At 38.6% G+C, this 24550-nt stretch overlaps 1 protein-coding gene across 1 annotated transcript in view; it reads left to right on the forward strand.

Moving 5' to 3' along the window:
* Window positions 1-24550, forward strand: part of SNX4 (sorting nexin 4) — a 64504-nt gene that overhangs the window by 34541 nt on the left and 5413 nt on the right. Inside the window, exons 8-12 of the mRNA XM_007447599.1 lie at window positions 3351-3412; window positions 14173-14238; window positions 17990-18079; window positions 22090-22189; window positions 24235-24380. Coding sequence (XP_007447661.1) covers window positions 3351-3412; window positions 14173-14238; window positions 17990-18079; window positions 22090-22189; window positions 24235-24380 — 464 coding nt within the window. The remainder of the gene's footprint in view (window positions 1-3350; window positions 3413-14172; window positions 14239-17989; window positions 18080-22089; window positions 22190-24234; window positions 24381-24550) is intronic.

Genomic DNA, 24550 nt, shown 5'->3' on the forward strand with positions numbered 1-24550 from the left:
AAAAAAAAAAAAAAAAAAAAAAAGGTACGAGGATCTGCAAAAGTTAGTACTCTAGAGTGACATTTTCCGTTTTACATTCTTTGGAATGCCAGCCCTGTAACATGTTCCCTACTGCAAACCAACTCTCTCTCAATAGTCCTGATTCGTATATAGTGTTAAAGTTCAAAAAACTCCTGCAGAAGAAAAACCTGTTAAACGTTTTAATCTCAGTATTTCCCAAAGTTACTTGACAGTGGAACCACTTTAAACAACCGACCAACCGTTGACACTCTATAGGGCTCTCAAAAAATAACTGGGAAATAACATCCCAGAGAAATTAGTTTAGAGCTCTGTGGACAGCCCTGGAAAGTTTCAAGCATAGCAAAGACTATGAACTTTGTCCTGAAAGTGGAGTCTAGTACAGGGGTCGGCAAACTTTTTCTGAAGGCCAGATAGTAAATATTTTCAGCTGTTTGGGTCATATGGTCCCTGTTGAAGCTATTCAACCCTGCTATGAAAGCAGCCATAGACAGTGCTAATATGAGTGCGTATGACTGTGTTCCAATAAGACTGCAAAAACAAGCTGCAGACCTGTAGTGTGCTGCCTTCTAGCCTAGCAGGTCAAGGAGAGATGGAAAACATTTTATGATCCTCCTACGCCTGCTCCAGGTTTTTACAATGTGGTTCATTCAGTTTAAGCTGAAGTATTAAAAGGTTTAAGAATTATTGTATGGTTAATGCCTAATTCCTCAAATTACTCACGTTTGAGTAAGGAACTAGAGGGGTTAAATGTAAATTCAGCGTTTACATTTGGCAATTATATACTAGGAATTCTTTTTTAAGGTTTTATGTGGGATTGACTTTTTTGTGTGTGTGTGTGGTACACGGGCCTCTCACTGTTGTGGCCTCTCCCATTGCGGAGCACAGGCTCCGGACGCGCAGGCTCAGCGGCCATGGCTCACGGGCCCAGCCGCTCGGCGGCATGTGGGATCTTCATGGACCGGGGCACGAACCCGTGTCCCCTGTATCGGCAGGCGGACTCTCAACCACTGCGCCAGCAGGGAAGCCCTGGGATTGACTTTTGATCTTCTAGTTCATGTCCATAATACTTTGGGGGAAAGTAGATTACTCCATATGATGTTTTGTTTTGTCTTTTGTAAAATTTGTGTGAATGGCTAGGCAGTACATTTTTTTGTTTTTGTAGTTTTTAAAAATATTTATTTTATTTATTTATTTTTAATGTTTGGCTGCGTCGGGTCTCAGTTGCAGCACTTGGGCTCTTCGTTGTGGCGCGTGGGCTTCTCTCTAGTTGTGGCACGGGGTTTTTTTTCTTTCTCTAGTTGTGGTGTGTGGGCTCTGTAGTTTGCGGCATGTGGGCTCTCTAGTTGAGGCACTTGGGCTTAGTAGTTGTGGCACGTGGGCTTAGTTCCCCCACAGCACATGGGATCTTAGTTCCCCAACCAGGGATAGAACCCACGTCCCCTTTGTTGGAAGGCAGATTCTTTACCACTGGACCACGAGGGAAGTCTGTAGGCAGTACATATTTTATCTCAGTGACCTAAACTGTAATTCTACTGTTATTAAAATATCTAATGTTACTTGGTTAGAAGACATTAACTTGATAAAGTAGCACAGAGGTATATTGCCTGGGAACTTCCCTGGTGGTGCAGGGGTTAAGAATCCTCCTGCTAATTCAGGGGACACAGGTTCAATCCCTGGTCTGGGAAGATCCCACATGAACAAATAAGCCTGTGCGCCACAACTACTGAGGCTGCGCTCCAGAGCCCGTGAGCCATATACTGAGCCCACGTGCCCTAGAACCCGCGTGCTGCAACTACTGAAACACATGTGCCTAGAGCCCGTGCTCTGCAACGAGAGAAGCTACTGCAGTGAGAAGCCCGAGCACCACAGCAAAGAGTAGCCCCTGCTCGCCACAACTAGAGAAAGCCCACGTGCAGCAGCAACAAAGACCCAAAACAGCCAAAAACAAACAAACAAAAGAAATATATTGCATGTGTGCAGTGTTTATATATAAAACTCAATACAATTGAAAATGTTTATATTCTTTCCCTTGGTAAATTCCCCGTTGGGGACTTAAGGAAGTAATCTGAAATTTGGAAAAAGCTGTACTCTCAGAGATGCTTATTTCACCGTTATTTATAATACTGAAAAAATTAGGGATAACTAACTATCTGACAAGGAATGCTTATATATTTTATACACCACTAGGTGGAATTTTATGTACCTTTTTAAAGTGGTATCAGGGGACTTCCCTGGTGGTCCAGTGGTTAAGACTCTGCGCTCCCAATACATGGGGTCTGGGTTTGATCCCTGCTCAGGGAACTAGATCCCACATGCCGCAACTAAAAGATCCTGCATGCTGCAACTAAGACCTGGCGCAGCCAAATAAATAAAATAATTTTTTTTTTAATGGGGGGACTTCCCTGGTGCTCCAGTGGGTAAGACTCTGTGCTCCCAATGCAGGGGGCCTGTGTTTGATCCCTGGTCGGCGAACTAGATATCCCACATGCATGCTGCAGCTAAGAAGTCCACATGCTGCAACTGAGTCCTCATGCCACAACTAAGAAGCTGCATGCCACAACTAAAAGACCCTGCATGCCACAGCTAAGACCCAGCACAGCCAAAATAAATAAGTAAATAAATAAATTTTTTTTTTAAGTGATATCTATTAAAAGTAATATTGAGGCTTCCCGGGCAGTGCAGTGGTTAAGAATCCACCTGCCAATTCAGTCCCTGGTCTGGGAAGATCCCGCATGAGCAACTAAGCCTGTGCACCACAACTACTGAGGCTGTGCTCTAGAGCCCGTGAGCCATAACTACTGAGCCCACGTGCCCTAGAACCCGTGTGCTGCAACTAATGAAGCACACGTGCCTAGAGCCCATGCTCTGCAACAAGAGAAGCCACCGCAATGAGAAACCCGCACACCACAGCAAAGAGTAGCCCCTGCTCGCCACAACTAGAGAAAGCCCACGTGCAGCAACGAAGACCCAACATAGCCATAAATAATAAATAAATAAATTTATAAAATAAATAAAAGTAATAGTAACCTGCTGGTTAAAAACATTAGCACTCTTGGTATAGGAAATTTTAAAACGTTAATTAAAAAAATATATATGTATGAAGAAATATGAAAGCTATTACATAAATATGACAACACTAGGTGTTTTTTCTCCCCATCGTGAAACTTTGGGAGATTTAAGCTTCTTTTCCATATTTTCAAGGTTATTGTGCTAAACATGTATATATATATATATATATGTATGTATTTTAAATGAGGATAAAATCTTTTTTTAAGTAATCTTTGTGTAACTTTGACTTCATAGCAATTTCTTTCGAATATTTATTCCAGAGAGTAGCAGACCGACTATATGGTGTATATAAAGTACATGGGAATTATGGGCGAGTTTTCAGGTAAGCATTATGCAAACTTTTATAATAAACAACAACTAGCTCTAATTAGCTTTTTGCGTAAGGACTATAATTCTTGAAAATATATGATTCTGGAAAGCAAAAGATTATTTTTTAAATGATGTCCTGTAGTAGTAGTCTTCAAACTTTTCACTGTAAAGCCTTTGTTTAAATAAAAAATAATAAGGGAGTCCAGTATATTGAGCAGATAAAAGATAAACTGCTCTGAAGCAGTGAGCGGTGTCTTTTACTTTCTTGGCAGCATGCCCAAGAAGATTCCTTTGGAAATCACTATCATATAGAGTTAGCGATTTTCTTTTTCTTTTCTTTCTTTGTGTCACTTTATAATTTCTGAAGGCTTTTGCAAGATGGGTTTTTCAGTCTTGAGGTAATATTAGTGTAAATTAGAATATTTACTTGTGTAGGTAACTTGCATATCTTGGTTATTTTTGAGCCCTTTTGTGAATTTTTATGTGTGTTAATTATTTTAGTTGTGACATTTTAGAAGTTAATTATCCAAATCTTCTTGTAAGAAAAATGTCCTTGCTGATGTTCTAAGTCCTTTTGATTGAATTAATCAAAATAATTCATTTGACATTCATATAGCACAAAATTCAACAGGAACAAAAGCTTATATAGTGAAAAGTCTCTTCCCTCCTGCCCGCCAACCACCCCAGTCTCCTCCTCTGAGGCAACTAATAGCAGTTTCTGAGTTACTTGTGTATCCTTCTAGTAACATGTAGCACCATAAATGTATATATTAACACACAAACAAATGCATATCTCCCTCCCCCCTTTTAAAAAAAATATTTATTTTTTGGCTGCGTCGGGTCTTGTGGCACACAGGATCTTTCATTGCGGCGCGTGGTGGTCTCTCTCTAGTTGTGGCACGTGGGCTTCTCTCTAGTTGTGGCGCACAGGCTCCAGAGCGTGTGGGCTCTGTAGTTGTGGTGCATGGGCTCAGTAGTTGCAGTGGACGGGCTCAGTTGCCCCTCGGTATGTGGGATTTTAGTTCCCTGACCAGGGATCGAGCAGGCGTCCCCTGCATTGCAAGACGGATTCTTAACCACTGGACCACCAGAGAAGTCCCCCCCCACCCCCGTTTTTTTAAACATGGAAAGGGAGCATATTTTATACATTGCTATGTTTTACTTTGCTTTTTTCTTACTTAAAAACAGCTCTCCAATATATATTGTTATCAGTAAATAACTATGGAGCTTTTTTTTTTTTTTTTTAATTTTTTGGCTGCATTGGATCTTCATTGCTATGTGCAGCCTTTCTCTAGTTGCGGTGAGCCGGGGCTACTCTTCGTTGTGGTGCGTGGGCTTCTCACTGCGGTGGCTTCTCTTGTTGAGGAGCACGGGCTCTAGGCGTGCAGGCTTCAGTAGTTGCAGCACGTGGCCTCAGTAGTTGTGGTTCATGGGCTCTAGAGCGCAGGCTCAGTAGTTGTGGCACATGGGCTTAGTTGTTCCGTGGCATGTGGACCAGGGCTCGAACCCGTGTCCCCTGCATTGGCAGGTGGATTCTTAACCACTGCACCTCCAGTGAAGCCCTTCTGGTGGTTTTTGATATACAGAAATACTCAGTTTGTTAAATTCAGTTAACATGTAAGTGGTTAGATTTTCTCCTTTATAAAGTAATAGCCTCTGACTTTTGTGTATATCTTAATAAGGTCTTCCCCACTATGGATTATAAAAAAAAATAGATTTTTCATTTCTTCTACATTTTTGTGGTTTTATAAATTTTTGATTCATATGAAATTTATTTGAATGTCAGGTGCGAGATATGGCTACATATTTACTTAATTTGAGTAACAGGTTATCTATGTCTTGGTTGATCAAATGAAAGATGGGACAATATCAGCATTATATGATGTTTTTTAATGAAGAGAAGCATATTAATATTGTAAACATGTAGACTCTTCATAACTAGGATAGGAGTATATGTCTAAACAGGAATAATGGGAAGAAAGGCAAATTGAGGTCAGCTGCAAGATGAGTGACTTACCTGCTTTTAGATCTATGTGTGAGTCAGCCCTGATTTTAAGAATACTACTCAAACTGGAACTCTAGTTAAGCTTGGGAATATGCTCATATGATAATTAACGTAAATCAGACACTCTCAAAAGTAGTACATTTATTGTAAATAATAAATGGACTTGTGTTAATTTGAGAGGCAAGTGGATGAAAGGTCACTTGGCTGAATCAAATTGTAAAGAAAATTATTTGCATTAATGTCTCATGATAAATATTATACAGATTCACCTTTCTGCTAACTCAGTAAATTAACAGAAAGCCATTTTACATCTAAAATATTTCATAAAAAGTGAGCCAAGGAGACCACAGGTGGTTGAGGTAATTTAAGCAGGTGATCAAGAGCCTGAACCAGAGCAATTGCCAGTAGGGACTATTAAGGAGACATAAATGACAAGATTTATCAGTTGCTTCTTTCAGTCATTCAGCACACATTTGCTGAGCTCCTGCTACCGTGGTAGGTGCTAAAGATACCAAAATTTAATTTGCAGGCAGCTGAATGATTAGGAGGATTGTGGTAGAGAATGTAGGAAAAATAACAGGTTTGAGGAATGAATTAAAGGGTTCTGTTTTGAATAGATTGCATTTGATTTAAAGATTTTTATTAAGCAATTGGAAATTTGGATCTGCAGTGTAAGAGGCTGGTGAGAATATGAGTTGTATATAAAAGTTACATCCTAATAGAATGATATTTAATGTAGGGTTAAGGTGATGATGTTAGAGGGTTAGGGTAAGTCTGTGAGAGACTCAAGGGCAGAACCTTGGGGAATATCTGTGTTCAGGGGTCAGGCAAAGAAAAAGAATGTGAGGGAGACATTGGGAAATTGATGAGGAGTGCGCAGTGTCAAGCAAGTGAAGGGAGCACTTCAAGAAGTTGGAGTTATACTGTAGAGGAATTGAATTTAGTCGAAAAGAGGGGAAATGGGTGGGTAAATCTTCGGTGTTAATTTGGAGAGCAGTTTGGTTTGAGTGATAAAATGCAGTGGTCCTTGGAATGACAGGAAAGGGTTAAGGAAGGAAAGACAGCAAGTTACTGACAAGTCTGTTAAGAAAAGTCTCTGAGGTTATTCTTGAAGGGGTATAGGGCCTCTTTGTGGTGGTGGTGGTGGTTTTTTGCAGGGGGAGCAAGGGTAGGAGGGTGGATGGGAGAGAAGATAGAGAGGAAGGCACAGAGCTGTCTTAAAGGAGAGGAGCAGTATGTGGCAGGAGGCCACTTTAGCTGGCCCCTGTCTTAGTAAAGCAGGTGTCTCTGCTGAGAACAGGTGGAGTGATTCTGTGGTTAGGAAGCTTGAGGGGAGTGATATAGGGCAGTCTGTCTCAAACTAATGGAGAGGAGAGTTCTTAAACTGATCCTACTGCATACCCTCCTTTGCTCCCCTTACCAGCTCCATGCGGGATTGGCTGGAAGCAGCTGTGACAAGTGCAGAATCTCTTTGAAGACTTGAGTTCTGTCAGTTTATTCAAATTTTACATTTTACTCTGTAGAGCATCCGTGGTTATTTAAGTATATATATAACTTTCCCTGCCTCAAACTTAAAATTCGTTCTTCAGAGGAACTGTGCCATGCTTAGATGGCTTCAGATACCCAAGATGAAGTATCCCGGTTTGAGAAGCACTGATGAGGGTGTCATTTAGGAATGTGGGAAAGGATTGCAGAGCAGTACCAATTGGTAATGAGTGCTTTTTATCTTTTCTTTTTGTTTCCTTTTTATTTTTTCATTACTCTTGTGGTCAGTGGCACTACACTGACCATAAGAGTAATGAAAAAATCCAGGGAATTCCCTGGTGGTCCAGTGGTTGGGACTCACATTTTCACTGCCAGGGCCTGGGGATTAAGATCCTGCAAGCCTCGCGGCACAGCCAAAAAAAAGAGTAATGAAAAAATCCAGAGCTTGAGAGTCACATAATTGGAAAAATGTTTAATGTGTTTCTGTTCTTTGGTTTGGAATTTGAGAGGGGAAGAAATATAAAGCTGATTTCGTCAGCTTTGTCTCTTAATTTAAATGTTTTCTATATATATCCAATAACTTTGTAAAATTATGCCTTTTTGCTAAATTAGAGATTGAAGTGAGAGAATGGATTAAGAAAAAAAGATTGAGCTATGAGTGGAAAAAGACTGTCAAAGAGGGAAGGAAAGGTGACAAGACTTAAACTTACTTGTAAGTAAGAAATGAGCAGGAATTAGATGCACAGAGAAGAAACAGGGAAGATTTTTGTAATATGTTCATGTTGCATGTTGCTGGGTTTTTTTGTTTTTGTTTTTTAATGTATGGGAGTTCATTTTTTGCTCTTCTTGAGTTCCTAGGCTTTTTCTCCTGTTTTTTTTTGTTTTTGATTTTGTTTTTTTTTTTGCGGTACGCGGGCCTCTCACTGTTGTGGCCTCTCCCGTTGCGGAGCACAGGCTCCGGACGCGCAGGCCCAGCGGCCACGGCCCACGGGCACAGCCGCTCCGCGGCACGCGGGATCCTCCCGGACCGGGGCACGAACCCGCGTCCCCTGCATCGGCAGGCGGACTCCCAACCACTGCAGAGTTCCTAGGCTTTTTGCAGCTTCCTCCTGGATATAGCACCTGATTCAATTTAGGACAGGCCAAATGGTCATTCCATGTAGGTGCTTATAGGACTTGTCTATATGTTCACTAGTTTCAGGAACTTTTAAGATCTGCCTGTCAAGAATTGGACCAAACACTGTTGACTTGAAACAAATAGACAGCCAGATATTTCTCCAGCAAAGATTAGCAGAGAATTGCAGTTCCAGGCTGCAACGATGGCAAGGCTCATGCAAGTTCCCACAGGGCAGGGGAAGGAGAAGGCTTTCACAGAGACGAAAAGGAAGTTGGGAGGGCTAGAGTAAACACAGAGTCTCCGTGGCTTTTTTGGCTGAGACCTGGCCAGGAAAGAAGAGGAATCTTTCTTCTTCTTGGGCTCTGCTGTGGACACAGGGCATGAGAGCTCCCCCTTTTGGCTTCCAGCTCTATTTAATTGAGGTTTCTGTTTATTTTTTACAATACGCAGGCGGGATTCACTCTGCAGAAGACTTAGAAAAAAGAGAGTTTTAAGTGCCAGTAACTAAAGTTTTTGAAGCTAATGAAAGCTGTCAGGAGCTAATAGCCTAAAATGTTATATTCTGTTAATTGAACATTTTAAAATACTCATCTTAATTCATAGATTGTGAATCCACATAGAAGCAACCAAGAAAAAACATCTGTCCCAGATTCAGTTGGTATAATTCCTTTCAAGGGATTCCAGGAAACTGCAAAAGAAAATTTTTTCAAAGAGTCATGTGTAAACATGATCAGGGATATGCAAACCTTGTCATATACCTCAGAGCTCAAAGACGCACAGGATGTATTTTGTTGAAGGATTCTGTAATTTATTTTTTATTTTTTGGTCATATGGTTGATAAGTGATGGTGAAGAGCTCTTTTTTTTTCTTTTGGCCGTAACATGCAGCTTGTGGGATCTTAGTTCCATGACCAGGGACTGAACCCGTGTACCCTGCAGTAGAAGCGCGGAACCCTAACCACTAGACCGCCAGGGAATTCCCTAAAGAGCTCATTTGATTAAGAAAGCCAAAAAAGGAAGTGAAGGTTGGGATTAGTAGGTAGAACACTCTGATGGCAGTTGATTCGAATCTCAACTCTGCCTCTCATTGGATGCCTGACTTTTGAGTAAACCATGTTAGATCTCTGAGCCCGATTTTAAATATCTGTTCAATTGTAGGGTTAAATGGGGAGAGTGACTTCCAAACCCTTTTTTAGCATGGAACTTTGTTTAAATGAAATGATATACGGAAGTATAAACAAATAAAACTTATTACTACAGACTTGCTTGGGGCTAGAGACTTTGCCTCCCATGCCTCTATCCCTGATGAACACCAGATTGGGCAGCTAAATTTAGTTCTGTACCTCTATTTTTGTTGTAATAATATTTTTATTCCTTTCCAGAGTCTTGACCCTTGGGCATTCTTGGGGTTCCTTCCTTTCGTTCTTAATGGAACTGTAAAATACTAGAGCAGGAGGGACCTTTGTGGTTTTATAGTTCAGATTCCTTAAGCTAGGAGATAAAGATGGACTTCAGATTCTCTGAAGTCTCTGAAATTACTTAAAGTTATGAAATATTGGCTATATTCCCTGTGCTGTACAATGTATCCTTATAGCTTGTTTATTTTACACATAATAGTTTGTACCTCTTAATTTCCTATCCCTATCTTGCCCCTCCCTCCTTCCCTCTTCCCACTCGTAACCACTTATTCGTTCTCTATTATCTGTGAGTCTGTTTCTTTTTATTATATTCACTAGTTTGTTTTTTTTTTAGATTCCATGTATAAGTGATAACATACAGTTCTCTGATTTATTTCACTAAGCATAATACTTTCCAAGTCCATCCATGTTGTTGCAGATGGCAAAATTTCATTCTTTTTTGTGGCTGAATAATATTCCATTGTGTGTGTGTGTGTGTGTGTGTGTGTGTGTGTGTATCTGTATATACACGCACATATATATACCACACTTCTTTATCCATTCGCCTGTTGACGTCTGTTAGGTTTCTTCCATATCTTGGAAATTGTAAATAATGCTGCTGTGAACGTTGGGGTGCATGTATCTTTTCGAGTCAGTGTTTTCATTTTCTTCATATTCCAGGAGTGGAATTGTTAGAGCAGGCAGTTAGCCAGATATGAGCAGAGAAGAGAGGCATGGGTCATATGACAGGAAACCATACATCTTGCAATGACAGGGTTCTAGAGGCAAAGAAAGGTGGGAACCTCTTATGTCTGAATGATTTGCTCATTATACCCTCATTACAATAGAATTAACATTGCAGCCAGAGCAGTACCCATCATGCACCTGACACCATGGCAGATCCAAGAAGACCAAGGACAAAAACAGCCCCTCCTCTCAGAAAGGTGGAACTTGGATGAAAGCCAGGAAGTTACCCCAAAGTCCCTCCCTCCTTGATGAATTTCCACCAGTTTTCACACCCCATGTAACCAGCTTGCCAAAAGGAGCTCGGGGCAGCTGCTCTTCTGAGCTTGCCAGCTCTCCCTCCTGAGAGTATACTGTTGCTCAATGAATCTTCACTTCGCTTACTTGGCCTCTGTGTCTCGTCTCTGAATTATTTCTGTGACAAAACAAGAACCTACCCTCCGGCAACAGAATTGCAGGATCCTATGGTAGTTTTGTTTTTAGTTTTTTGAGGGCTCTCCATACTGTTTTCCACAGTGGCTGCACCAGTTTACATTCCCACCAACAAGTGTACAAGGTTTCCCTTTCTCCATGTCCTTGCCAACATTGGGTGTTTGTGCTCTTTTTGATGATAGCCATTCTGACAGGTGTGAGGTGGTATCTCATTGTGGGTTTTTTTTTTTAATAATCTTTTTTTAAAAAAATAAGTTTATTTCTTTATTTTGGGCTGTGTTGGGTCTTCGTTGCTGCGTGCCGGCTTTCTCTAGTTGTGGTGAGTGGGGGCTACTCTTTGTTGCGGTGTGCAGGCTTCTTATTGTAGTGGCTTCTCTTGTTGCGGAGCACAGGCTCTAGGCACGCGGCCTTCAGTAGTTGTGGCACATGGGCTTAGTTGCTCCGTGGCATGTGGGACCAGGGCTCGAACCTGTGTCCCCTGCATTGACAGGTAGATTCTTAACCACTGTACCACCAGGGAAGTCCCTCATTGTGGTTTTGATTTGCATTTCTGTGGTGATTAGTAGTACTGAGCATCTGTATGTCTTTGGAAAAATGTCTGTTCAGGTCTCCAGTCCATTTTTTAATTGAGTTCGGGTTTTTTGATATTGAGTTTTATGAGCTATTTATGTATTTTGGATATTATCAGTCATATCATTTGCAGCTATTTTCTCCCATTGCATGGGCTGTCTTTTCATTTTGCTGATGGTTTCCTCTGCTGTGCAAAAGCTTTTAAGTTGAATTAGATCTCATTTGTTTATTTTCGCTTTTGTTTCCATTGCTTTAGGAGACAGATCCAAAAAAACATTGCTACGATTTATGTCAGAGTGCTCTGCCTATATTTTCTTCTAGGAGTTTTATGATTTCCTGTCTTACATTTAGGTCTTTAATCCATGAAGTCCCTGAAATTACATGCAAAATTTTGTTTGTGATTTTCCCTCCTTAGTGGAAAAGGTCCATAGTCTTCATCATATGCTACAAAAGATTTATTACCCTCTTTGATCTGGTTCATCTGTGACAGTTATCCACCCATTAAGTACTTTATGATAGCAATTATGCCTCTTATAAAGTTGATGCTAAATCCTTCTATACTTTTTATTTTACTATTTATTTTATTTTTTGGCTGCATTGGGTCTTTGTTGCTGTGCACGGGCTTTTCTCTAGTTCCAGCGAGCAGGGGCTACTCTTCATTGCAGTGCGCAGGCTTCTCATTGCTGTGGCTTCTCCTGTTGCGGAGCATGGGCTCGAGGCATGCAGGCTTCAGTAGTTGCAGGTATGCAGGCCCTAGAGCATGCGGGCTTCCTTAGTTGTGGCACGTGGTCTCAGTAGTTGTGGCTTGCAGGCTTTAGGGCACGCGGGCTTCAGTAGTTGTGGCATGTGGGCGCTAGAGCTCAGGCTCAGTAGTTGTGGCGCACGGGCTTAGTTGCTCTGCAGTGTGTGGAATCTTCCTGGACCAGGGAATGAACCCATGTCCCCTGCATTGGCAGGAGCGTTATTAACCACTGCGCTACCAGGGAAGTCCTTCCTTCTATACTTTAATAGTTCCATGTTAATGGATCCCTCCTCTCTCTCCTCTCCCTCCCTAAACTGGTTAACATTTTCTAGTTCCAATCCTCGGCATATACCTGGACCCCAGTTAGAACCTTTTGTTTAGCAGATGCTTCTTAAATTGTAATAGGCATACAAGTCACCTGAAGAACTGTTAAAATGAATATTCTGAGTCAGTAGATCTGGAATGAGTCCTGCAAGTATGCATTTCCAACAAGTCCCAGGTGTGATGCTGTTCATAGACCACAGTTTGAGTAGTCAAGGGCTAGACTATGTATATCTTGAGGGGAGAGGTCTTGTGCCTAGTAGTGGCTGATACATAGAACCCAGTACATGTTTCCCTCCTCACATTTATTCATTTATCGGTTCATTCTTTCATTTTACCTACAACCTATAAATGCCAAGTATTTATCAGGCACTAAACGACTTAATGGGAGTAAATAGAAGATTAAGTGTAAGTCTTTCTTGAACTAGTTTTTAGTCTTGTTTGGTAAACAAAAGAATTAAATTTGGTTATATTGACCTTGAGTTGGTAGCACATTAAAAGGTGCTCAAAGATTAGATGGATGAAGTACCTGTGGAACATCCAATAGATGGTTGATCTGGACTCTGTCCATTAATGCTGTTGACGTGACCTACAGCTGCATTAACTGTGATTGCTACATTACAGATTTGGCTAGTTATGCCTGTGATCTGCCAAAACCCCTAGACTTTGTTTTTCACGTGACGAGCTGGGCTTTAGGTATGTTGAATTTGAAGTGACAGAGGTATATAAAAGCAGAATTGTCTTGTAGGCATTGGAAGTGTGGCTTTAGATAATATAGCTAGAGATGTTAAAAATTCATTTTATAAACAGCAAAACACTAAAAAAAGGTTAACTGTTGCTGTTACTATTTTGAGGGTAAACATATGAGTAAAAATTGTCAGAAGGAGATATGTTTATTTATGTTTGTTTTCCTTCCTTGACAGTTTTAAAAACCATGTACGGTTTTATCCTTCTAGTTTTATAAGCATATAATCTGATATTTCAAGAACAGTGTATAAAAACTACAGATTAACAGAATCATAGTGTTTTAATTTTTTCCCTTTTATGATATATGCAATTGAAGGTGTTTATTATACATAGCAGAAAAATTGGAAACAATCTTGAATGGTCAGGAAAATGGTTAAAAAATTATGAGTTGCCATCTGAAATAATGCTGAGAACAAGTTATTTTAATAATGTGGTAAAATACTATTAATAGAAAAAGCATAATACAAAATTGCATATACTGCATGATCTCAGCCATATTAAAATGAGTAAATAAAAAGAACTAGAAGGAAATATATCAAATTATGTCATCTCTTAGTATTTAGGATTATAGATTTATTTCCCCTTTTATTATAATATACATATGCATCTTCCATAAAAAGGAATTTTTATTTCAAGAATTTCACTGAAATGACAACAAAATGATCTGTGGTTTTAAGTAGACTTTGTCATGCAACTTTAGTGCAAGTTATCAAAGTTTTATGGTACACCTACTATTTCTGTACAGTTGTCTTTTTCTGTTACCTGTTAAGATAGTGACATGTAATCATGTGTGTTTATCAGACTCATCCATGTAGTAATTAAAAATATGCATGCCTCAGCTCTATCCCCGAGATTCTAATTAAGTAGGTCAGGAGCAGGGTAAGCATTCATAGTTTCTAAAAGCGCCAAAGTTGATTTAAATAGGCACCCTAGCTGAGAAAGTTGTCTGTAAGCAGAAACTGTTTTGTATGATACTTGCTTTGCCCTTAACAGCAGCAGATACAAACTTTTTGAACTAATATTTTAAAGCCTTCACTTGCATTTAGTTGTTAAACTTCGGGGAAAGGAACATATTTGAGTCACAGAAAATAAATCCAAAATAGATGCTATATATTGTTTAAAAGCTAGCTAGAAAACAACCTTGTCAAAGAGTCCATTTAATAATATTCCATATCTAATTCATGATGTTTTTGGTTTTATCTTTTTCTTCTTAGTGAGTGGAGTGCCATAGAAAAAGAAATGGGTGATGGACTGCAGAGTGCTGGTCATCATATGGATGTGTAAGTACCCAGAGAATTTAAGGTAGAACCTGAGGTGACATTAGTGGTGAAGTGTTAGTGATTCTTCTGTTCTTCTGTTTTTATCGTTTGCTGGCATTTATATTGTGCTCTCTGGATATAGATTTGACTTAAAGAAGTTTATCTCAGGAATGCAAGATTAATTTAACATTCAGAAATCTTTCAGTTCAATTCACGTATTAGCAGAGTAAAGAAGAAAACCTATGTGTTCATTTCAGTACATGTAGAAAAAGCATATCAACATCTATTCACAATAAAAATTTTCATCAAACTAGGAATATAAAGAATTTCCTCAGTCTAAAAATTACAGGTAATACTGTACTTAATAGTGAAATATTGGTGTTTTCTCCTAAAATCAGGAACAAGGCAAGGTTGTCTGCTTCCACCACAACTAGTAAAAATGGTAGTAGAGGTCCTGGTCAGTGCAGTAAGACAAGAAAATCAAATAAGGGGCATACGTCTTAGAAAGGAAGAAGTAAAACTCTCTTTATTTGCAGTTAACAGGATCTTTTATGTAGAAAATCATAAAGAATCAACCGAAAATATTATGGAATAGCTGAATTTAATGAGAATGCATGATACACAATGAATATATAAAAAAAGTTGTTTTTACATACTAGTAACAATTGGAAAATAAAAACTTAAAAATGCCATTTATAATAGCATCAAAACAGAATACTTACAGATTAATTTAATGAAATATGTGAAAAACCTCTACACTGAAAACTTTATATGTAAACATTGCTGAGAGAAAGTAAAGACCTAAATAAATGACGAGATTAAACCATGTTATAGATTGATTGGAAGACTCAGTAGTGTTAATATGACCATTCTTCCTAAATCACAGTCCAATCAAAACTCCAGTGACTTTTTAATAGAGATTGATAAGCTGATTCTAAAATTTGTATGTAAGTTCAAAGAACGTAGAATAGCCAAAACAGTCTTGAAAAAGGACAAGCCTGGAATATATTACCTGATTTCAAGACTTAGTATACAGCTATAGTTATCAGGAGGTATTGAGATAAAGAGATCAGTGGAATAGGATGGAGTCCAGAAATAGATCCACATTTACATAGTTCATTTCAAGAAATGGTTCTGGAATAACTGGATATCTTTATGGAAAAAAATGAACCTTGAGCCATATCTCACACCTTACATAAAAACTAATTCAATTTGGATGATACACATAAGTGTAAAAACTAAAATTGCAGGTTTTAGTAGAAAACATAGGAGAATATTGTTGCAACCTTCGAGTAAGCAAAGATTTTTTAAAGCGGATATGAAAAGAAAAAAATATTTTTTAAATGGTAAATTGTTCTTCATCAAAATTAAAAATTTTGCTTATCAAAAGACACCATTGGAAATGGAAGGAATGTCGGAGTACAGTTTCCATTGGGGAAGATAAAAAGTTCTGGAGACGAATGGTGGTAATGGTTGCACAACCATATGAATGTACTTACTGCCACTGAACTGTACACCAATAAATTGTTAAAAAGGTGAATTTTACATTATATTTTACCACAAACACGTACAAACGCACCATTAAGATAATGAAGAGGCAAGCCACACACTGGGAGTAAACATTTCCAACCATAATATATAAAGAACTCCTACAACTGAATAATAAAAAGACAAAAATATATTTATTTTATCTAAGTATTATTTTGGGGGTGGCTGTTATATAAGCTGACCAGCTGCTTTTCAACCATTTTGTTAAGTCTTCCTGCATTCTGTTGACTGGACATTTTTAGTATTTGCAAGAATTTGGGATAATCCCTTTACTTGGTTTATTTAAAGTGTTAAATAAAATTAATTTTAGTAATGATATCTAAAAAATCTTTACCATTTACTCTTTTCTACCCAAAGATGTGCTGCTTATCCCTACACTATGTTTCCTATCTTCAAGCCATCAGCCACCTATCTTCTTTTTTGTTTTCTTAACATTAACTTTTCCAGAATTGTAGATTTATGAACTAAAGGCAGTTTTTCCTACTGTTAACAATGATTCTCAAGATGTCTTTCAGTCACATAGGGGAAATTCCACACTCTAACAAGTGTAAATTTTTATTTACAGAATACATATTTTGCCTACTTTTATAAATACTGTGAACACATCACTTTTCAGTGAGCATTAACGTAGATTTTTGTTTGTTTTTAGAATTCAGTAAACTTGATTACTTGTCTACAGGAAGTGGACTTGGAGACATAAAACATATTTTTCTTTTATGCCCATGCTAGGGAATCAGAATTGATTTGAAAAAAGGATGCTTCTTATGCCATACAGAAGTGGTAAATGACATAGCCCATGTCCTTAGGGAATTTATAATGTGATCAGAGAAAGCCAACACGAGAGACATTTCTTTGATAAAATTTAAGTCCTCAATTTTTGATAAGAGATCAGAAGTAGAGTGATGACTAGGACTAAGGAAGTCTGGGGAGATTTCTAGAGGTGTTGAGATACGTGTGGTAGGATTTGGAGAGGTAGTGTGGAAAGCCATCACATTTCTGTGCGAGGAAAGACTCAAGGCCCGGAACAAGAGTGGCACGACAGTGAAGGGCGTGTCCAGATCAAAGCAGAGGTTGCTATTGAGAATTAGAATAAAATAAGGCTTCTAAAATTTTCTGTAATCTTTATTTGCTCAACTTTTCCTTTTGTAGCTTTTTGGCATTACTGTATGTAGTTGCTACCAGGAACACTAATGTACCAATTATACTAAACTCTTACTCTTTCTACAAATTTTGTAGCCCTTTTTGTAATATATTTGAACAAAAGATACTACAGTGCTTCTTAAGCTACCTTAAGAAGGACCGTTTTTTGTTTGCTTTGTTTTTCTATTTCTAAGACCTTGCTGATCAAAACATTTAGGTAAATAAAATAAAATTGTCATGGTAATTAAAGATTGCTGTAGGGGGGGAGGGATAAATTAGGAGTGTGGGATTAACAGATACAAACTACCGTACATAAAATAGGTAAGCAACAAGGGTTTACTGTATAGCGCAGGGAACTATATTCAGTATCTTATAATAACCTATAATGGAAAATCTGAAAGAAATATATATATATAACTGAGTCACTTTGCTGTACACCTGAAACTAACATAATATTGTAAATCACCTGTACTTCAATTTTAAAAAGTTGTTATAAATGTTTCTAAATGCTTATTCTCACTTTCTGTCCTTGCTTTTGTCACTCATGGGTAGCAAATGGTCTGTGGACCACGCTTTGAATAGCCCTTCTTTAGAACTTCAGTATTTTGTGTCCTGATAAAGGTTACTCTATGCCATGTTTTTTATTTTTTTATATTTATTTTAAAAAAATTTTTTTACATCACATTTTTTTAATTCAAACAGAAAGCCACAAAAATTATAATCATCCTCATCAGTTCACTCAGTCCCATGTAATTAATTTTTTTTATCTTGATCTTTTGTTAGCAATTTTATGAATTCATCAGTTTTCCATCAGAGTTCTGAAAATGCTTATTCATTCAGTTCAGCAGTATAATCAGTGACCAGAAACCTGTACTTGTCAGTCTTTTCCATGAATTCCTTGAAGATGAAACCCGTTTATAGGAACATTTTTGCAAAAGCATCAGAGTACACCCAGAACTATCTATAAATGACAAAAGACTTAAAAATGACCACAGTTAAAGATTTGATGAAAGTTCATAATAATGCAATTGACAAGGAAATTTAGTTATTTCTGAGATATACATTTGCAATGTTTTTTAAATAGGTATGCGTCTTCTATTGATGATATTTTAGAAGATGAAGAACATTATGCAGATCAGTTAAAGGAGTATCTTTTTTATGCAGAAGCACTGAGGTAAGTATAATACATGTTACAGATGCAGCCCTGTGGCTGGTCACCACTCATATGCTACTCTAAAATAAAGGGTTTTTTTTTGGGTTTTTTTGTTTTTGCTGTACGTGGGCCTCTCACTGCTGTGGCCTCTCCCGCTGTGGAGCACAGGCTCCGGACGCACAGGGCCAGCGGCCATGGCCCACGGGCGCAGCCGCTCCACGGCATGTGGGATCTTCCCAGACCGGGGCACGAACCCGCGTCCCCTGCATCGGCAGGCGGACTCTCAACCACTGCGCCACCAGGGAAGCCCTAAAATAAAGATTTTTAAATGAGTTAACTCCCCCAGATATTGAATGAGGTCTCATTGTATTCCTGTGTGTTACAGAGTGCTAGACATAGCTGAGATGAGCCCTCTGCTTGAAGCATTATGTTGATAAAACCTGTTAGTCTCAGACTTCAGGTCTGTCTGTATGTTGTTCTACTTTTTCCAGTTTGAAGATTGGAAGCAAAGTACAGATTGAGAGTGTGTAGCATAATCTGTTGCTAGGTTGTATATTACCATTTAAATTCTGTAATTTTTTCCATACCTGCGTATTTTATCTCCTTAGTAAGGTTGTAAAACTTCTTAACGTCAGGACTTTGTCTTCTCTTTTTATAGTATCTTCTGCAGAGCCAAACAATTCTCTGGGAGATAGTCCAGTTTAGAAAAAGGAATTGTTTTCCTATCACTTTTTTGGGGGCCAAATTATTATTATTTTAAAATTTGATTACAACCGATTTTGTTGGCATTAAAATTTTAAATTTGAATGGATATGAACCAAAACCCAGAAATTAAGTTTGGTAAAAATGGGAATAGGAGTTTTCCAGTAATTACAGATTAGAAGGCAGAAATCAATTTAGAGGAACATAGACAAACCCCATGTTTACAATGATTGTGCCACAGATTTAAACTGCAGTAGTGCATTAGTAAACTGTTCACACTGAGATCTTCACCTTGAGATTCGACAGCTGTTTCTTGAAAAAATATCTCAGTACCTTGTGCAAGTAAATTGGTCTTTCATGTGCCTTAGCAAGCTTAATATTTCTCCATTGTATATATACAAAACACCATTTGGGCAGGGCACAATGCATACTTTCATAACAAAACTATAATGTACCTCTCAAGTATGAACAATATACACATACTACATGGTATACAGTATATACAAAATATAAAATATAATACAAGCTGTTTGTAATTTTTTAAACTCATCTTTTGCCCTTGTATATTGCAACAAGGTAATTTTCCATTTCTGTACCACTGCTTTTCAAGAGTCCAGGGATTTTGGAAAAGCTATGTTTTACATACATACTGGAATCCGAGGTGTAAGTTTGAACTTTTAGGAGAGTTTTAAAGTATACTGCCATCAACTCCCTATTTTGGTTGGAATTTTCAATGGTGCTTCCCATCCAGTGACTAGGAGGCTTTGGAAGAACACTAGGAGAAAGTGGATCGCTAAACTTTACCCAGCATAATTCTCCTTTTGGCTCACTTCAGTTAGAAATGATGATTTCTTCAAATGCTTATTTTTAATATTCTCAGTATTTTTAAAAGGCTTTTTTTCCTGCTTCTGAATTATATCAGATGAAACAGAATCCTGCCAAAAGTTATTTTCATTTCTTTTTGCAGAGGTGATCTTGGTTAGTGGTAAGTTACATTTGCTTTTCTGTCTGTTTATCTTTGGTTGTTCACACAAGTCTATACTATGAACAAGCTGGCTGTGGGGAATGGCAGTTTTCTCCAATTTTCCCTTCTTTGATTTTAAAAGTACTTTCTATCATCTTGTCCAGTTATACATATAATACATAGAAGAAAATGGTTTCTGCCTGCCCTCTACTTTCTGTTTTAACAACTGCTTCAAGAACTTTACTGCCTTAATTCCAGTCACTTTCCTAGCTCAAGTGATCCTTATAGGAAGCCATGAGGAGATGGAAAGACAAGGTAATCTATTAGATCACTGCCCTTTCAACACTTGTAATATGGTAGGGAAGCAGGACACAAATAGAAAGCCAGAGCACAAGGTAACATAATCCATGTCAAAAAGGGTAACTGCCAACAGAGCTCCCTGGTTTTAATAAAGTTCTAGAAAATAAAGGAATCTTACTAGGAAACAAGTACAAAAGCTCGCTTTTACATTATCACTAATATAACAGGAGAGCCATGGAACTGAAAGGAACCTATACAAAATTTAAGTAATCATGGTGGACAAATTTAATTTTTTGCAAGGCACAGCTAGATAAGCTGCAAATATCTCAAACCAGTATTCTTTCAACAAATGTCAGTAACTTATTTTCATTAGTATTATGAAGGTTTTTGAAATTAAAGTCCAAATGTTTTATTTTGATATAAAGTTTACTTTAAGTAATATAGCGACTTAATACCGTTTAAGTTTTAATCAGTTTTATCCTAGTCCAGTAGCAACTGGGCAGCATATCGTCAATTCAATTGGTAACTTTTCTTTCGAAAACTTCATCATTCTGGACACAAGTAATAAAACTACCTTCCATTAAGAAAGCCTGGCACAGTATACAGTGGGAATAGTTAAACAGTAAATGCCGTTCATCTGATAGACTAGCACAGAGAAGTTATCGCTTCAAAGAGGCGACAGCTCTGGTGTCGCTCCTGCCAACTTTCGAAGTTGAAAAGTACAGCTAAGTAGGTTGGCCCGGTGAGGAGCAGCGCCCCAGTTGGACTGGCACCCCACACCGGGCACCTCATAACTCAATAAAAAGCCAACTGGAAGTGGGCGGCTGCCAGCCCATGGCAAACCCCACACCAGGCAGCGAGAGACCGTATGCATGTCCTGACAAGTCTTGGCACTACCAACGGTCCCCTATCACTTTTAAAATCAGCCTAAGAATTCAGTTAATAAAACAGAGCAGCAATATTCCTTTAGTTGTTCAGTAGCTGGTATGAAAACATCACATTGTTAGCCTTTTTCCTTCTAGAGTTTTGAGTAGTAAGAAGTTACACCAAGGACTTCCCTGGTGGCGCAGTGGTTAAGAATCCGCCTGCCAATGTAGGGGACACGGGTTCGAGCCCTGGTCCGGGAAGACTCCACATGCCACGGAGCAACTAAGCCCACGTGCCACAACTACTGAAGCTTATGCACCGCAACGAAGAGTAGTCCCCGCTCACTGCAACTAGAGAAAGCCCGCACGCAGCAATGAAGACCCAACGCAGCCAAAAATAAATAATAAATAAAATAAATAAATTAAAAAAAAAAAAAAGAAGTTACATCAAGGGGTTTCCAAGTTACAGACCAAAAGAAAGTTGCTGAACACAGTGGAATTCTCTGCAGCTCTTAAAAGTTATAGAAGAGATTAATGTGTATTGATACAGAAACATATGTGTCTTTGGTATATAAATAGTTGAGAAAGAAAAGATGTAGAATTACTGGGGGTGGTGGATATGTGTATTTGTAAATGCCTAGGTAAAGTCTGGAACGATATGTACCATCTTTTAACGTGAATTATGTCTGGATAGTGGAACTGGGGAAAAGAGAGCGTTCTTGAAACTTATTTTGTGCATTCCTGTATTAGAATCCTTTTTTTTCTTTTCAGTGAGCATGGATTACTTTTAGGAAAATAAAAACTAATAGACGTTTCTAAATAAAAAGAAGAAAGCTTTGAGATAATGTCTTTTTAAACAATACTCAGTTGTTATGTGAGATTATAGCATTAGTTCCTATGTTATACAAAAGCTTTTTTTAAATGTATATGATAATGGTATGTTTATTGAAAAAAATGTTGCAAGTATCTGGAAAACAACCTTTTTTGTTTTAAGTATATATAAAGTTTTTATGCTTAGGTTCTGCTAGATTAAATTTTTAATGTTGGGCTACTACATTTTAAACTTGAAAATTCTGTATATAAAAGTTCCGACTGTAGTAAGACGTGAATGCCTCCCCTTTACCCCTGAAAAAAAAATTTTTAACATATTAATGGAGAAGCCACAAAAATTAAATGGCAGCACTTTCTTTCATCCCTAGGGCTGTGTGCAGGAAGCATGAACTTATGCAGTATGATTTGGAGATGGCTGCTCAGGACTTAGCATCCAAGAAGCAGCAGTGTGAGGAACTGGCAACTGGGGTGAGTGGTTTTCCATTTAGGTCTCTGGTGTTATTACAGCAAACCTTAAGTGGAATGGGCTGCAGGATGCCTGTAGCTTTTACAAGGAGATAATTTGTGGGCAACTTTATAATTCTTTTGTTTGTGATCTTGATATAAAAGGATGTAAGCCATTAAAACACGTATTATATAGTGTTGTAAGAAATTTTGCCAACATTGCTGTGTGTAATAAGAACCATCTCTTTTCTGATTAAGTCCAAGTGAAAAAACATTATTCTTTGGGATTGAGATAATAACATTTGCCAGGTTTAATTTTACCTGGTATATTATAGAAATTTTAGTTAACTTTGAAAAACTTTGCCCTTTTAGAATCAGTGTCTCTCTCCTAACAGGGAGCTTTTTGTGTACTTTATTCTTGAATGCTTACAGTGAATACTTGTGAAGAAAATTCCTTATCTTATTGTATTGGACTTAGATCATTTTTATAATCAGCTTTCTACTGTCCAGCTATTTCATTGGAATAAAAAAGCCGTCATGGTGAGAGCACACAATCTGGAAGTAAAGAAGCAGTTACAGGGCTTCCCTGGTGGCGCGGTGGTTGGGAGTCTGCCTGCCGATGCGGGGGACACGGGTTTGTGCCCCGGTCCGGGAGGTTCCCACATGCCGCAGAGTGGCTGGGCCCGTGGGCCATGGCTGCTGAGCCTGCGCGTCCGGAGCCTGTGCTCCGCAGTGGGAGAGGCCACAGCAGTGAGAGGCCCGCGTACTGCCAAAAAAAAAAAAGCAGTTACAATGGCACCATTTATGAATCATTTCATAGTTAATAAGTACTTTACTTGTGAAAGCGCTTGTGGGCTCCCCACATAGAGATATGTGGGAAAAGACCTCTGACCATGAAACAGGTAGACACTGTCTTGATTTATTTTTAAAATCCAGGGGAAATTCCCAGTCCATTTTCAGGGAGCTTGGTTCTCTACTCCTAAATGTGTTTCCCTCAGTAAACTCCGGAGAATGAGGAAATGGTAAAGCAGTGAAGCTTGAGGCTTGGATTTAGGCATCCTGTTTTACTAGTAGATACCAAATTTTAGTGTGAGTTACACAGATTTTAAATAGTTTCTTTAGTATATTTTCACTGTTGCCTGTTGAATTTTATCTATTTTTTATATCTCAGAGTAATTAGAAAAAATATGATCACTAACATAAAGAAATAACTCTAGAAGTTTTCCATACGATGAAGAAGCTCAGTTAAAATTTTTCCCTTTTTCATTCTTCCATATTTTCCAGTGTTAGGAATCTTATTAGTAGCCCCCTGGTTGTAAGGCTTGTGGTGTTTTCTGTCTGAGCTAGGGAGGAAATGGCTATTTCCCCTTTTTTCTTTTTTTCTTTTTTATTTATTTTTTTTTGCGGTACGCAGGCCTCTCACTGTTGTGGCCTCTCACTGTTGTGGCCTCTCACTGTTGTGGCCTCTCCCGTTGCGGAGCACAGGCTCTGGATGCGCAGGCTCAGCGGCCACGGCTCAAGGGCCCAGCCGCTCCGCGGCATGTGGGATCTTCCCGGACTGGGGCACGAACCCGTGTCCCCTGCATCGGCAGGCGGACTCTCAACCACTGCGCCACCAGGGAAGCCCTCCCCTTTTTTAAAAAAAAAAAAATAATTGTGGTAAAATATCCAGAACATAAGATCTATTATCTTAACCACTTTTAATGGTAAAGTTCAATAGTAGTAAGAACATTTACATTGTTGTGTAACCAACCTGCAGAACTGTTTCATCTTGCAAAATTGAAACTCTACCTATTTAATATCAACTGTCAATTTCCCTCTCCACCCAGCCCCTGGCAGTCACCATTCTGCTTTCTGTCTCTGTGAATTTCACTACTTTGGATACCTCATATAAGTAGACTCATATAGTATTTGTCTTTTTGTGACTGGCTTATTTCACTTACCACAATGTCCTCAAGGTTCATCCATGTTGTGTAGCATGTGTCAGAATTTCCTTCCTTTTTAAGGCTGAATAATATTTCAGTGTATGTGTGTTGTTTATCCATTCATCTGTTTCTGTTTCATTTTAGACCGTGAGAACATTTTCTTTGAAGGGAATGACTACCAAGCTCTTTGGTCAAGAAACTCCAGAGCAGAGAGAAGCCAGAATAAAGGTGCTAGAAGAACAAATAAATGAAGGAGAACAACAACTTAAGTCTAAAAATCAGGAAGGCAGGTAAAAATGCTGTGGTGCTTTAACATGGCTAGACATGTAGACTCTGTGACAGATTGTTTATAACCATTGCCAGCTTCACTTGTAAAATGCAGTGATTGAGTATTCCTAAGAAATGTGAGTAATCAAAAATCATGTTGCATAGAAACAGTTGCTTTAGTGTCAGGGAAAGA

The sequence above is a fragment of the Lipotes vexillifer genome, unplaced genomic scaffold (assembly GCF_000442215.2).
Source record: "Lipotes vexillifer unplaced genomic scaffold, Lipotes_vexillifer_v1.1 scaffold823, whole genome shotgun sequence".
In the NCBI taxonomy this organism is placed as follows: Eukaryota; Metazoa; Chordata; class Mammalia; order Artiodactyla; family Lipotidae; genus Lipotes; species Lipotes vexillifer.